Source organism: Dermacentor variabilis, chromosome 6 (genome assembly GCF_050947875.1).
Source record: "Dermacentor variabilis isolate Ectoservices chromosome 6, ASM5094787v1, whole genome shotgun sequence".
NCBI classification, from domain to species: Eukaryota; Metazoa; Arthropoda; class Arachnida; order Ixodida; family Ixodidae; genus Dermacentor; species Dermacentor variabilis.
Genome location: NC_134573.1, coordinates 1,617,871 through 1,632,355, shown reverse-complemented (window position 1 = coordinate 1,632,355; position 14,485 = coordinate 1,617,871). Strand labels below are relative to the sequence as shown.

The 14,485-nt window shown below is 46.2% G+C and overlaps 1 protein-coding gene across 3 annotated transcripts in view; it reads right to left on the bottom strand.

The window, feature by feature from the left end:
• The window catches only part of tefu (Serine/threonine-protein kinase tefu), a 471,138-nt gene that overhangs the window by 376,614 nt on the left and 80,039 nt on the right, over positions 1-14,485 (bottom strand). For all 3 annotated transcript variants that reach the window (XM_075694675.1, XM_075694677.1, XM_075694676.1), the window contains 2 exons: positions 8,759-8,957; positions 584-742 (listed from right to left, as the gene is read on the bottom strand). In XM_075694675.1, coding sequence (XP_075550790.1) covers positions 584-742; positions 8,759-8,957 — 358 coding nt within the window. The remainder of the gene's footprint in view (positions 1-583; positions 743-8,758; positions 8,958-14,485) is intronic.

Genomic DNA, 14,485 nt, shown 5'->3' with positions numbered 1-14,485 from the left:
GTGTTTCCGTTGATATATATATTTTCTTTTTGAGACTCGCGAAAACTACCTCTGGTTGGCGATAAGATGAAGATTAGCGGAAGTTTGTCACACGTTTTGCTTTTTGATGGCCACACAACCACACAGTCTTCTTGAGTGCGCACGCCTACGCAATTTGATTATGCTGTGGATGTACATATTAGCTAGTGTAAGAGCAGGAACATTTGAGTCTGGCGAAATATTCTCGAGTGTGCATTTTCAAAGCCTTCAGCTATAACAATGCATAAAATTATTAATTATCATAAGTTTGTTTCCTTTTTTATCATTGTTATTCATGAATGAAGAGTACATATATACCAACGCAAAATATTTTTTTCTCACTTTACGGTCACTCTAGAAAAATTACGGTAAATGTTTTTCGAAATACCTCCCTAAGAAGAATTGGAATCTACAATAAAAACAAATCGACCCTCAAAGGGTCAATTCAAACCGCTGGTTATTTTGATTAATGTCATTGGTCCCGTCAGTGTTGAATTAATGAAAACATTACATTAAGCCTGCAGGACCTCATTAACATCGTCACTGCAAGCGGTTTGTGCAGTACCTCGTGCTGCTGGCTTAGCTGCCTCAGCAGGGTCCACAGGGTGTGCTGGGCTTCAGTGCAGTCGCTCTGTGCCAGCTGGATTCGCGCCTCCTCCAGCCGCCACCGGCTTGCCTGGTCAGGGGCACAGCACTCCAGCTGCCGCAGTGCCACACGTGCCAGCTGTAGGATGGCAAGAGGCACAATGCACTCGCCCCGCCAGCACGACGGCAGCATAGAACTTGCAAGCTTTCCCTGGCTTGTACAGGCTTTGGTCGACTGCTTCACACGTCTGACAAATGCGGACCAGTTGGCAAGAGCTTCACAAGAGGTAAATGCTATAAAATTTGTCAAGTACAAGAATGCATTTTCTGATGCATTGTTTGAAGACCAAAGAAAGCTTTGCTTATGCTACATGCTTGCACATGAAGGATAAATCAAACTCTAATTCACTGTTTCCCAGTCGTCCTTCTACGCTCTTGACATAAAGCGTGAACAACAATGGAGACAAGGGACATCCTTGCTTCAGTCCATGGTGAATTTTCCCCACTTCCCCTCCCCCCCCATTACATTCTTGGCTTTCCCATAAAATTTGCACTCAGTTGTCTGTATATATATCTCCCTCGGAAGCTCCCTGAAATTGTCACCTATGTCTTTGTGCTTGAGGATGTTCCATAATGATTCCCTGTCTACATTCTTGTAGGCTCCCTTAATATCTAGAAATGCAATCCATAAAGGTTTATTCTGAGCTACTGAAATCTTTATATACTGAGTTAGCACAAACATATCATCCTCTAAGCATCTGCCTGGCTTGAACCTATTCTGCATTTCCCACAGTACATCATTTTTCTCCACTCATTGAAATAGTTTTATTTTGATGGCTTGCGATGCCGTTCTATATATTGACATCATCATCATCATCATCATCATCACCAGCCTGGTTACGCCCACTGCAGGGCAAAGGCCTCTCCCATACTTCTCCAACAACACCGGTCATGTACTAATTGTGGCCATGCCATGCCTGCAAACTTCTTAATCTCATCCGCCCACCTAACTTTCCGCCGCCCCCTGCTACGCTTCCCTTCCCTTGGGATCCAGTCCGTAACCCTTAATGACCATCGGTTATCTTCCCTCCTCATTACATGTCCTGCCCATGCTCATTTCTTTTTCTTGATTTCAACTAAGATGTCATTAACTCGCGTTTGTTCCCTCACCCGATCTGCTCTTTTCTTATCCCTTAACGTTACACCTATCATTCTTCTTTCCATAGCTCGTTCCATAGCTATATATTGACAGGTGTACTTATTTGTCTTTCTCCGGTGACTGTTTTTCACAAATGTTAAACATAATCTCTTGACACAGGATATGCCTGCATGTATGAGAAGTCTCTCTAATGTTTGACGATTCTATCCATTGTCTCTAGCTGCCTCGTTGTCTGTTGTTGGCAAACCTTGTGTAATCTGATTGTATGTGCCACATGAATTGTTTAGTACTTTCTGGAAAGCACGCAGGCACCAGCGATTATGCTGGAACCTTCAATGAGTCCTGTATAGAAGCCGATGCGCTAGACCCGCTGATAAGATTTTCGACGATCGCTGACTGTACTCGCTGAAAACTGTAACCTGCTTTTCTGGGCACAGGTTTGCCCAATAAAGAGTTAGTTTCGTGACTCACAGTTTTTGCTACTGTGTCACCATCACTACAACATGACAATATCACCAAGGTCACTCTAACTGGCCTGAACCCTAAGTCTTATCCTTATCACCTTTACCTTCGTAGATGAGGTTTGTCTTGCTTTCACACCAAGCAAACAGAATTTTCTGTTTTAATCATGGGCATTAGTCAGCAGTCCGCTTTGGAGTGAAATGTGTGAATAGGTGTGTTGGAATTTTATCAGTTCCTGCAGCTCTGTTATTAGACATTTTTTGCTGCATTATCGCAGCAAAATTTTCCATGCTAAATTTTCATCTCTCAGGCTTCTTTATTGTTGCTCGATCTAGTGTTGCTCATTTGAGTCTGCGCTGCACTTTCTTTCATGCTGAAGTTAGCCCTAACAGTGTCTGTGATATACTGCAGCGCATTGTCTCTTTCAAAGATGTTAACATCTTCATCTCTTACAGCCGTCTGCAAATTTTTAGTTGGAGCTCAAAGTACTGTTACATGGTGTCAGAATTTTTTGGTGCCCCTTTGTCTCTTTTGCAAATGTTGTGCACCCAATTCTTGTTTCACTTGTGTTTTAATTCTTTCTTGTACAAGCTAACTTGCCACCCTTTTCTTTCTCTGTATTTGTTCCATCTAACAAGCACCTCTTCTTCATATAATCTCAACTTTTTGACTTCCTGATGATCCCTAGACACCTGCTTATGCTCTTTCCATAGCTTGCTTTATTTCCTTGTTCCATCACTTATGTTGTTTCCTCTTTCTAGTTCAACAGCTTTTTTCTTTGTCTGTCTTATCTCCTTCTGCACAAGGTATACTAGTTAATTATATTTCCAGACTGTTGTAGGAAATGCCTCCATTTTCTTCTCTGTTTTTTGCGATCCCTTGTTATTTGCTTTTAATTCATTTTAGAAAGTCTGACGCTATTGGTTTGTTTTTTTTTCATTAGTATCGCTCTCAAATCTTAGGGTTACATGTTTATAATCTCTACACAGGCTACATTTTTTTCTTGTTCATCTATCATCATTTGGTCTAGTCATTCGTAGACTGTTTCTGAGACTAAGGTGTGGTTGATAAATCACTGCCTGTTTGCCCGTTGCCACATTACCTGTCCATGACACTTACTCTCCCCTTTAACTGCTACAAAGCTCTGTTCATCGCACAGATCCAGAACTAGAGAACCGTTGTAATCAGCATATCTATATAAGTGCTCTATGAGTGCATAATATCTCCTACTAACACCACCTGACCCGATTTCTTGAACACATTCATACAATTTCTTTATTTTTATCTCTACTATCACTACCTGTCTATAGGTAGGCTATCCCAAGCCACATTTTTTTGCGTTCCCATGTGCAGCTATCTATATTGAATGCTCTTTAGATGTTTCTTTTACCCGTTTCTACTTCGTACCTCACCTAATTAGCATACCTACACCTACGCCTTTCCTTGACCCAATTATTCTGTTGCACCCTTCTCATAGAAAATTGTCAATAACAGGTGGCTGCTCCAAATATCATAGATGCATTTCAGTTAAGGCGTACATACAAATAGCTTCGTCATTCAGCTACATTTGCATTTCCGGCCATTTTTCCTGCTTGCGACCACCTTGCATGTTTAAGGAACAAATTTTACTGTTTCTATGGTTATTGTTTGTGCGGCTTTTCTTAACTCCTCGTACAATTCTGCTCCTTGCTGGTGTGTCGCTACATTCAATGTTTAACCTTCCTTCCCGAATCCACCTAAATAAGCCAGTGACCGTATTGCAAATCCGACCGCTGTTGCTACACTATTGGTAAAATGCATCCCATCATGGACAAAGGTGCCTTCACGGCCTACGTCAGGGAGTGGTCGCAGTGACGCGTCAGGCAGGGAAGGCAGCGCGCTCCTTTCGAGCATAAATGAAATGCTCGCCACACGTGGCACTGCGCAGGTCTCTGCACCAAATATAAAAAGTGTTAGGAAAATTGCAGATATACAAAAATTGAATACAGGTATTCAATTCGTAAAGTGCATTATTAATACTTTTACTATTTGATTTGATATTCGAGTTTTGGGATGCCCCTACTTCATACTAGAACTGAGCACTAATCAGTACCTGTGTTCCCTCTAGCAATGCCAGACCTTACTGCGTATATATCTTGATTTCTATGTTACTGATAGCTTGCTATATTCCTGTTATGCAATGCCAGGAGACTCCGGAGCATGTGCATCACTGTATTTTCTTGCCCAACATTCGTAAGCATTAAATTTTGGGAAAAATATCCCAATATTCAATTTATTGTTATTTTTCTATTTTTTTTTCTTGATTTGATTCTATTCAAGATCTACTATTTGCACACCCCTAGTTTGCAGTTTTCGAATGTCACACGCTCGGGACGCCTTGTTTGATCTTTGGCTTTAGCCTCAAACTGTACGTGTCCCATTCAGCTCTTGTTTGTAATAGTATAATCATCCCACTATTCTTTCGTACTTGTGCGAGATAAATGCTTCTTTCTTTATGTGCGTGTCTGAACTATCCTTTCTTTTCCCACGGCATACAACAAACGTGACGAATGTCGTAATCACCATAAGCCGTTCTGTATTTTAGTGGAAGGTTGAAGAGCCAAAGTTTTAATCGAATAAAAGATTGCCATAAAACATGAGTCATCAATTAAAATTAGAACCGCAGTGGTATTCAGTACAACATATTACACAACATACATTTTACTGATAAAAAAAAATATTTAGACCTTCTTATACTAGAACTGAGCTGTAATCAGTGCTGCCTTACTAATTTGGAGTTTTCTTAAGAGTAGAATGTGTGGGAATTGAGGTGCGCCCCAGTGCCTTTGCGTGGGATATTCAGCTGTTCTGTCATCCCTCTTCCTTTCCCCTCGCGACGGCTGTTGACGGCTTTGCAGTGAACCGGTTTGGGGTGGTGGCACTCGCGTTGCTGCTGTCGGCATTTGCCCGCTGTCAGCAGAGCAAGTGCCAGGGAGATCTCTCAGTGATGGCACTGAGTACGTACACGTTTTCCTTTCCTCCATTGGCCCCTTTGTTAGGGTCTCGGATTTGAGCTCACCGTACATTTGCAGGTACGGTGAGCACGTACCTTGTGTACGTACAAGGCACGTACCGTGTGTCCTACGTGCTCACCATACACTAAGCAAAACACTAAGCCAAAGAATGGTGTCTAGTGCTCGCACGTGCTCCTACTATGCCAAACCGCACCTATCGGAGGCCCAAGCCGACGTAGATTACCTGATGTGGTGGTTTGTACGCCCAGGGACTAAGATACAGGCAGCAAAGTCATAGACAGGACAAACATTTATCAACTGATAAATGCGATCTTGTAAAAAGTTGAAGTATCTATATATAAATTTTAAAAAGACGACATACGGCAAAAATTACATTTGCGATGAGCTAGCAAGACAATGAACTTCGTCTATAACAGTCCATGCAGTTCACGCCTCACGTGAGATGTCATAGCGCATGTCCTCACTGACTACATGATGAGTCTTTATGGATATCTTTGTAAGATACTATCCATAAAGTACTCACAGTACTTGGTGGCAACGTCAGAGGTGTCATCGCTTACAGACTTGTAGCGCAGTACAAGTGCATGAGCAGACCACGAACTGCTTGCGTGACAGCACGGCAGGCCCCACGCCAACAGCATCGTGGCACCAGAGCCACGACCCCAGCAGGCGGGCTGTGCCAGACCCTTTCACATGGCTTGCACAAACATCGCAATCTCTACCAGGGTCACATGCTACCGCTGGGCTCGAATGCTAATTCACCACAGGAACAGCACCGATCCATTCTGTCTCGTGCACATCTCAGCTCTGGCCTGGAGCCCTGGTTCACTGCAGGACACACCAGACTCATCCCGGCTGGTCAGGTAGCACCAACCCGGTCCGAGCCATTTTCCACTGTGAAAGTCACGAGCTTCCCTGCATTTTCATCTTCAGCACGTGCACACACTTCATCTTTGTGGCTTCCATCGGCTTCTTCCAGGTTGCCATACTAGTTTCTTTATACTGACACAAAGATGTGGGGCTCCCGCACCGCAGGACAGCGCGCACAAAGGTCTGCGCCACGAAAGACGATGAAGTGCGTAAGCTGCACGTTCTTGTTCTGGCCCGCCATTAAAGAGAAGCACCTATTTTGTAAGACTCCGGCACGACCTTCGAGCATTTGCTTTTTGTGTGCTTGTTTCTGTATGGAGGATATCGCTGAAGTGGCAGATTTGAAGATGGAGAAATGCACTTTCCACGAGACCAAGATGGCGGCGCTCGGTCGCGCCGTTCCGGAGATATTGTGGCTTGAAAAACGCTGTTCTTTCTTGATTTCCGCAAGATTTTTCGCCACCTTGGCTGATAAAACGAATTATTTAGAGCACTTCCAAGTGGTTTACAGCGATGATATTTGGGTATCAGATAGAAAGGGGGTTACAGGAACTGAAAATGTGATTTTCAAAAAATCAATTTTGCGGCAATTTTTCGTGATGCAAAAGCCGCGTCTCCTCTTAAGCAGTACAGCCGTTTAGTAAGTACTTTTTCTGAGCTCCGGCCAACTACGGTTTAACGAGGTTTCACTGTATACGGGCGCCACGTCATGTCAACACTTGACGCCATGCTACCTCTGGCTGATAATAGCCCAACTAGAGAACACGTAGAAGAGTTCGTACAAAGAGCCGAAGAAGCACACCAGCTAGCTCGGCATCGTATCCGGAGCCAACAGCATACCGACACCCTTCGATAGAACCAGGGTCGACGCAACGTCCATTACAATACTAGCGCCTGCGTTGGATCTGGACGCCCGTCCGTCGCCGTGGACTCTCGGAAAAGTTAATCCGCTGGCATTTTGGTCCCAACAAGGTTACACGCCACCTCAGTGGTGTGACCTACGAAGTTGTCCCCTGCAGTTCTGACCTCGGCTCGCTCCGTCGTCGTCCCCGCACTGAAGTTGTTCATGTAGTGCGCATGAAACCATACTATGTGCGTACGTGAACGCCGAGATGCACCTGAGGAGCTCCATTTCTTATGTCGCTGAAAGAAGTTTTTGACGTGACTGAGATGGTGGCTTTTCGCATGAAGGGCAATTGACACAAAGATGTGGGGCGCCCGCACCGCAGGACGGCGCGTGCAAAGGTCGGCGCCACGAAAGACGATGAAGTGCGTAAGCTGCAAGTTCTTGTTCTGGCCCGCCATTAAAGAGAAGCATCTATCTTTTAAGACTCTGTCTTCAATCTACGTTACAATACACTCCCCCGAACTTCAGTATGTTGAATACACACACAGCTGGCAGTTCCTGAACGTGGGACAAGTTCCAACACAATCTAACAACGCATTACAAGGGATGAATCAGCACACCACAAACAAAGAACAAGACGGAGTATGTGCAACGACAATACGTCACAACTGTTCAGTGGAATCTGCACGACTCATACAGTCAGCGCCGACAATGTCCACACTGCAAATGTATTCAACATGAAAGTCATACTGCATAAGGAGTAAACTCCAACATAGGAACCTATTATTAAGGTGTTTCGCTGACTGAATGTATGCCAATTAATGGTTGATGATCGCAGCACAGCAAACTCTCACACAACCAACTCAGTGTCTTGTCAGCTCCCTACAATTGTAATTGTTGTCATCTCTTGTTGACAAATGTTTGTCCTTTCTATGACTTTGCCACCTGTATCCGAGTCCCTGGGTTCACAAACAACCACACCTACACCTGAGCTCTCGCGAGTGGGTTCGTTATCACAACAGCAAGCAACATAGCCGCAGGGACTTTTCCTAGCGGCCTGTCACAAGGAACCATCCTCTTGCAGCGATGTGCTAGTGCTGCCCTCATCTATTTTTTGCTCTTTCATTCCCATGCCGGCCCGGGACTATGCAGTTGCGCAGTCTTGGGTGTTGCCGGAAACAAATAAATGGTTTCCGTTAAGTGAGGGCAATGCTGTGTTCTCTTGCGTGCGTTAACGCTCAGTGGGCCCGTTTCTTGTGGTGCGAGAACCGTGGCACACTGGACTATGAAATGCGGTGGCTGACGCATCCAGATGGCTCTCTAAGCTCGAACTTACGGAAGTCAGTACTCATAATGGATACGAGATCCCTACAAACATGAGTTACTGATCACTTGCAGCATTCTTTCAATGAATGAGCAGCACTATGTTTTTTTGCCAAGATCTGTAAGCATTAGAATTTATAAATTTTCTGATATCCAATTTGATGTTTTTTCTCTTGGTACGATTATTTCTTCAATTTAAAATCTACTATTTGGCATCCGCACACTACTAATGTAAAAGAATGAAACAACACAAACATTACAAGTCTGAATTTTTTTGTCAGTGGCCCTTTAAGAGAAGACTGAGCTATGTGAAGCTATAAGAAGTCTATGCTGCTTCCATAATAAAGTTTAATCACATTATTTCCACTGAAATTAGCTCACCTGGGACGCCCAATTGTATGAAAGTCTCAAAAACTGGCACAGGCAACGAGCACTATAATTTGTGTCACAACTCCAGAGAGGCACCGTAACTGTCCTCACTGCATAACGTTGGCTGATGCGTGCCCGCACTGCATAGTGCCCCAGTATGGTGGTGCGGACAGCCTCTGCTTGCGGGCTATGCAGCTGGCCAAGCACCACACTCTGGAGCCACAGCACTGGCTCAGCCACATCGAACTGCACTGCCAGCTGCGCTGCTCTCTGCTCCCACCTGGCCAACAGGACCGCTTCATCCACGTGGCTGCAACCACACAGACGGTATGCCAATCACCAATGGGCAGCAAAACTCTGCAGCAGCTTTGAGAAGGCAAGAATATCCTTCAGCATTTTGGAGCTGCTATTGGAGCATGGTGAGCCTAGTCTGACATGTTTGGAGCAGAAAGCACACACAGACACAAAATTTATTTTAGCATTGGTTTTAGTTTGCATAATCATATCCTGAAAAGAACTACGAATAAAAGAAGTGATTCGACATAGCAACACTGAGCCAACACTAAAAACAAGGAGCATGCAAGTACTTGGATATCGCCAAATTGAATTGAACAGTGAACACTCAAATAAATCAATTAGCAAATTGAAAATGTACTATTCAATTTTTTAAATATTGAAACGTGAACTTATCTTTTACAAGCAAGATCTTTTCACCGTCTAACAGATGTTACCACTCAGCGTAGGACGTGCCTGCCTCTATCGGAAGTTTCTGGAATGTTAACGATGCTTCTATCCACTGTCTGTTGTCGGGGAACCTTGTGTAATCTCACTGCATGTATGCGCGACGCTAATGGTGTAGAACTTTCTGGAAGACACGCAGGCGCCAGCGATTACTCTGGCCCATTCGATGGCTCATGTATAAAAGCTGATGCACTTTACTCACTGATCAGATTTTCGATCATCACCCACTGTGTTCACCGCTGTCATTGTTCCTTGAGTGTAGCCTGTTTTTGTGGGCACAGGTTCGCCCAATAAAAGTTTCGTTATTCACAGCTTTGCTGCTTTCTTCACCATCACTACCATGTGTCATCTGGTGGAGGTGCTTTGCATTCATGTACCTGACGCCCCCCCAAAGCCGTGACCCAAGCCCGAACGCGGAAGACGACACCAACATCGCCAAGAACCAGTGAGGTAGCCGCAGGCTGCAAGGACTGCCCCCAGAGCGCGGACTTTTGCCTGAGATGACTAGGAAGATCATCTCCATGTCAACCCCAATGACAACCCCAGCGTCTCCCATCGTGCTTCAGCAGCCCAGGGAGCCATCGACGTTCCACGGTTCAATAATCAAGGACCTGGAAAGCTGGCTTGAGACGTATGAGACGGTCGCTACATTTAACGGCTGGGACGGCGACGACAAACTGCGACATGCCGTTTCCGCATTGGAAGATGCCCCCAGGACATGATTCAAGAACCAAAAAACCACCTTAGAGACGTAGGACCTGTTCAGAAGCGGCTTCTTGCAGACATTTACAATTGTTGTACGCCGAGAACGAGCCTAAGCTGTACTAGAAACCCGAGTGCAGCTTCCCAATGAGACCATCGCGATCTTCACGGAGGAGATGAGCTACCTATCCCGCAATGTTGACTTGGAAATGTCTGAGGAGAAGAAAGCCCGCCTACTGATGCGTGGTGTGAAGGAGGAACTTTTCGCTGGAATGATAAGAAGCCCACTGAAGACCGTGGACGAGTTTCTTGACAAGGCAACCAGCATCGAGAAGACACTCGAAATGCGGAACCGGCAATTCAACCGCCCCACAAACTCTACACACTACGCCGGAGTTCAATCGCTGGCCACCGACAATCTGCGTAAGACTGTCAGAGCGGTCGTACGGGAAGAGCTGCAGAAGTTGTACCCAAGGTTGCAGCCTCACGTGGCCTATATCGCCAAAATCGTCAAAGAAGAGCGATTCAGTGATCACTTGGAGTTCCTGACGTGCAACCACAACCACTGCAGCCCCAGCCAGAAGCGATGACCTATGCGGCCGTCAAGGTCCCCTTCCGCGACAGCGCCAGGGCCGATTCCGTCATCCACTGGCGCCACAGCCAGCACGCCCACCCGTCCACCTGCGCAGCTATGCGAGAAAGACGCAAATTTGGCGTGACCTCGGCCACTGCCCACTCTGCTACCACTGCGGAGAAACCGGCCATATGTAATGCCGAGGCCCATACCGTGACTTGGGACTGCGAAGGTTCACTGTCAATGCGCCGCGCCCTCGGGAAGGTGAACGCCCTCGTGACATCGCTGACTACCTCGCCGCTACTCAGTGAAGCCCTCAACGACCATCCCGTTTGCCGTCACCAGGCCTCTACCTGTCGCCGCAGCGCCGTCCATACACTGGCCCAGCTTCGGGCTGGTCCGTCAGCTCATATCCAGAAAATTAAAAGCAGCAACCAATGAAGGTGCGGTTGCTGTTCGTCGAACTGGCGAAGATCCTCCACCGCCAATGAAGACGCCGAAAAGACTCTCTTAATGTAATATCAACAAGACGCCACAATCCCGACGAAGCCTAGAAGCAAAGAAGACCTGCCGATGCGACACTCCAGCCACTGGTCAACCCAATGCAGCTGTGATCTGACGGCAAGGCCAAACTGCAACGCATGACAAAGAACCACTGACCTATACTTGCTTCTCATCGGCCACGCAGTCGCCGCTCCGTCATGAGTGGACGCTCCATCATGAGTGGACTGATTATTCAGTCATGAGTGCACCTATCACCACTCAGATGAAGAAAGTTAAGACTGCACAGGAAGGCCCTCAAATTCAGACAGCTGGAGGACACCTAATAACGCCGATTAGCAAGAATTATCATTCACGACCGGACTTACCCTGCCACCTTCATTACCCTCCAACAGTGTTTACGAGACGTCATTTTCATCATGGACTTCCTGAACTAACACGACACAATCATCGACCTGAAGTCGAAGTCGATGATACTGTCGGAAGACCAAGCGATGCCAGCGGAGAGCTCTGTAGTCACCATGCCTTGAGTGTGCTCAAAGATCAAGTGAGCACCTTGCCCCGCTCCAGCATTATTTCCGTCAGCACTGAAACACCTGCTGACATAGAAGCCACCACCGAGGGTGAGCAACGTCTACTGCTCGACTGTGAAATTTGCATCGCAAAAGGGGTTCCTTGACTCCACGGAGGGAAAGCGGAAGTGATGCTAACGAACTTCAGCCAGGAGTTCAAGCACCTCAACAAGGGCACGACAATCCCATACATCAAGGAAATTGTGGAAACCAGCAATGCGTTTGTCCTTTCAGATTCTGCCGCATCTACCTTGACGACCATATTCCTTAACCAGACTTCGACATAAATCTAAGCCTCTTTATGATTAAGCAGTAACAGCTCAGAAGTCTTCGACAACACAAAAACTGCTTTTTGACGTCATAGAGGATTCGACAAACACCAGTCGTAAAGCATCGCATATTAACCGAAAAGTGTGCTCGACCACTCCGGCAGAGTCTTTACCCAGCTTCGATGCAAGAATGTGAAGGTATTTGGTAACAAGTCGATGAAATGCTGAGTGACGACATCATCAAGCCGTCGAAAAGCCCGTCGGAAAACGGGTTTTTCCTGTAGTCTTGGTGATGAAAAAAGATGGAACTTTACGTTTCTGCGACGATTATCGTCGACTGAACAAGATCACGCAGAACGACGTATACCCCTCCCACGGATAGACGATGCATTGGATCGGCTCTGCAATGCTAAATACTTCTCGTTGATGGACCTCAAGTCTGGTTACCAGAAAATAGAAGTCGACGAAAGAGATTGAGAAAAGACCGCCTTCATCACGCCAGACGGCCTCTATGAGTTCAAGGTTATGCCATTTGGACTATGCTCAGCATCGGAAACGTTCCAGCGTGGGACACGGTTTTAGTAGGATTGAAGTAAACAAGACCTGTCTTGTTTACTTGGACGACTTGGTCGTCTTCTTGGTCTGACTTGGTCGTCTTCACAAGAAATTTCAATGATCCCCTTAGACGGCTAGTGACTGTACTAGAGGCTATCAGTCGTCAGGGCTAACTCTGAAGACGGAAAAGTGCTGCTTCGCCTACGATGAGCTTCTGTTCCTAGGCCACATCATCAGCAAATCTGGAGTCTGCCCCGACCTGCAGAAGACAGCTGCCATCGCAAAGTTCTTGCAGCCCATCGACAAGAAGGCAGTGCATAGATTCCTTGGCATGTGTGCCTACTACAGGCGCTTTGTCCAGGATTTTTCACGCATCGCTGAGCAGCTGACACATCTAACCAAATGTGACATCGAGTTGAAGTGGGAAACGCTGCAGGCCGACACATTTCAACAACTCAAAAGGCACATGCAGTCACCCCCGGTACTTGCTCACTTCGACGAAGATGCCGATACCGAAATCCACACTGACGTCAGTAGCCTAGGCTTCGGTGCCGTCCTAGTCCAGAGGAAAGACGGACATGAACGGGTGATAGGTTACAGTAGCCGGTCACTGTGAAAAGCAGAAAGCAATTATTCTACGACCGAAAAGGAATGCCTCACCATCATTTGGGCTAAGGTGAAATTCCACCCTTACTTATATGGCAGGCCATTCAAAGTGGTCAGCGACCATCTCGTGTTGTGTTCACTAGCAAATTTAAAGGATCCGGCACGGCGGTGCCTCAGACTACAAGAATACAACATCAATGTAACCTACAAGTCCGGACGAAAACACTCTGATTCCAATCGCCTATCATGTGCCCCCATTGACCCGCTGCCGCAAGAAGATGAGGAAGACGATGCCTTCCTTGGAATAATAAATGCGGAAGACTTCATTGAACAGCAATGAGCAGACCAGGAGCTAAAAGGCCTTGTCGAGTATTTAGATGGGAATACCGACGTTGTTCCTAGGTCATTTAAGCACGGATTGTCTTCATTCACGCTTCAAAACATCCTACTCGTAATTAAGAACTTCTCACCTGTCCGTGTCAACTACCTTCTTGTTGTTCTGTCAGCGCTGCGTCGAGAAGTACTGCACGCATTACATGACAATCCAACCGCTGGGCTCCTCGGATTCTCCCGGATGCTATCGAGGATATAGGAAAGGTATTATTGACCTTTCCTATTTCCTGACCCCTGACATTGGCCGTTACGTCAAGACATGCTGACACTGTCAGCGACACAAGACACCCCCGACAAGGCCAGCGGGATTACTACAGCCGATGAAGCCTTCTTGCTGACCTTTTCAGCAGATCGGGATGGATTTGTTGGGACCCCTTGCAACATCAACATCCAGAAATAAGTGGATCATCGTGGTGACGGACTACCTCACCCGCTTCGCTGAAACTAGAGCTCTGCCGAGAGGTAGCGCAGCCGAAGTGGCGAAATTTTTCATTCAGCACATCCCACTGTGACATGGGGCCCCAGAAGTCCTCATCACCGACAGAGGAACAGCCTTTACAACAGAACTAACCCAAGCCATTCTGCAATACAACCAGACAAGCGAGAAGGATTTACGAGAACTTAGCGAGAAGCTTTTACGCCACTATTTCAGACCCTACAAGATCATCCGACGCATTGGTGCACTCGACTATGAGGTTGTGCCACATGGCATTTTGCAATCACAGCGGCACCATTCACGACCTGAAGGAGTCCATGTTGTGCGACTTAAGCCATTCTACCAGCGCTAATAGACTTTGGGAAACTTTGCATAAATGAACTTTGGACCTTTTTTAGACTGTGTTCCCTTGGACTTTGTTTCTTTGTTGTTTTGTTAGTTTTGTTTAATAACTGTCCTTTTACGCTTCACTCTTCTGTTTGTAGCATT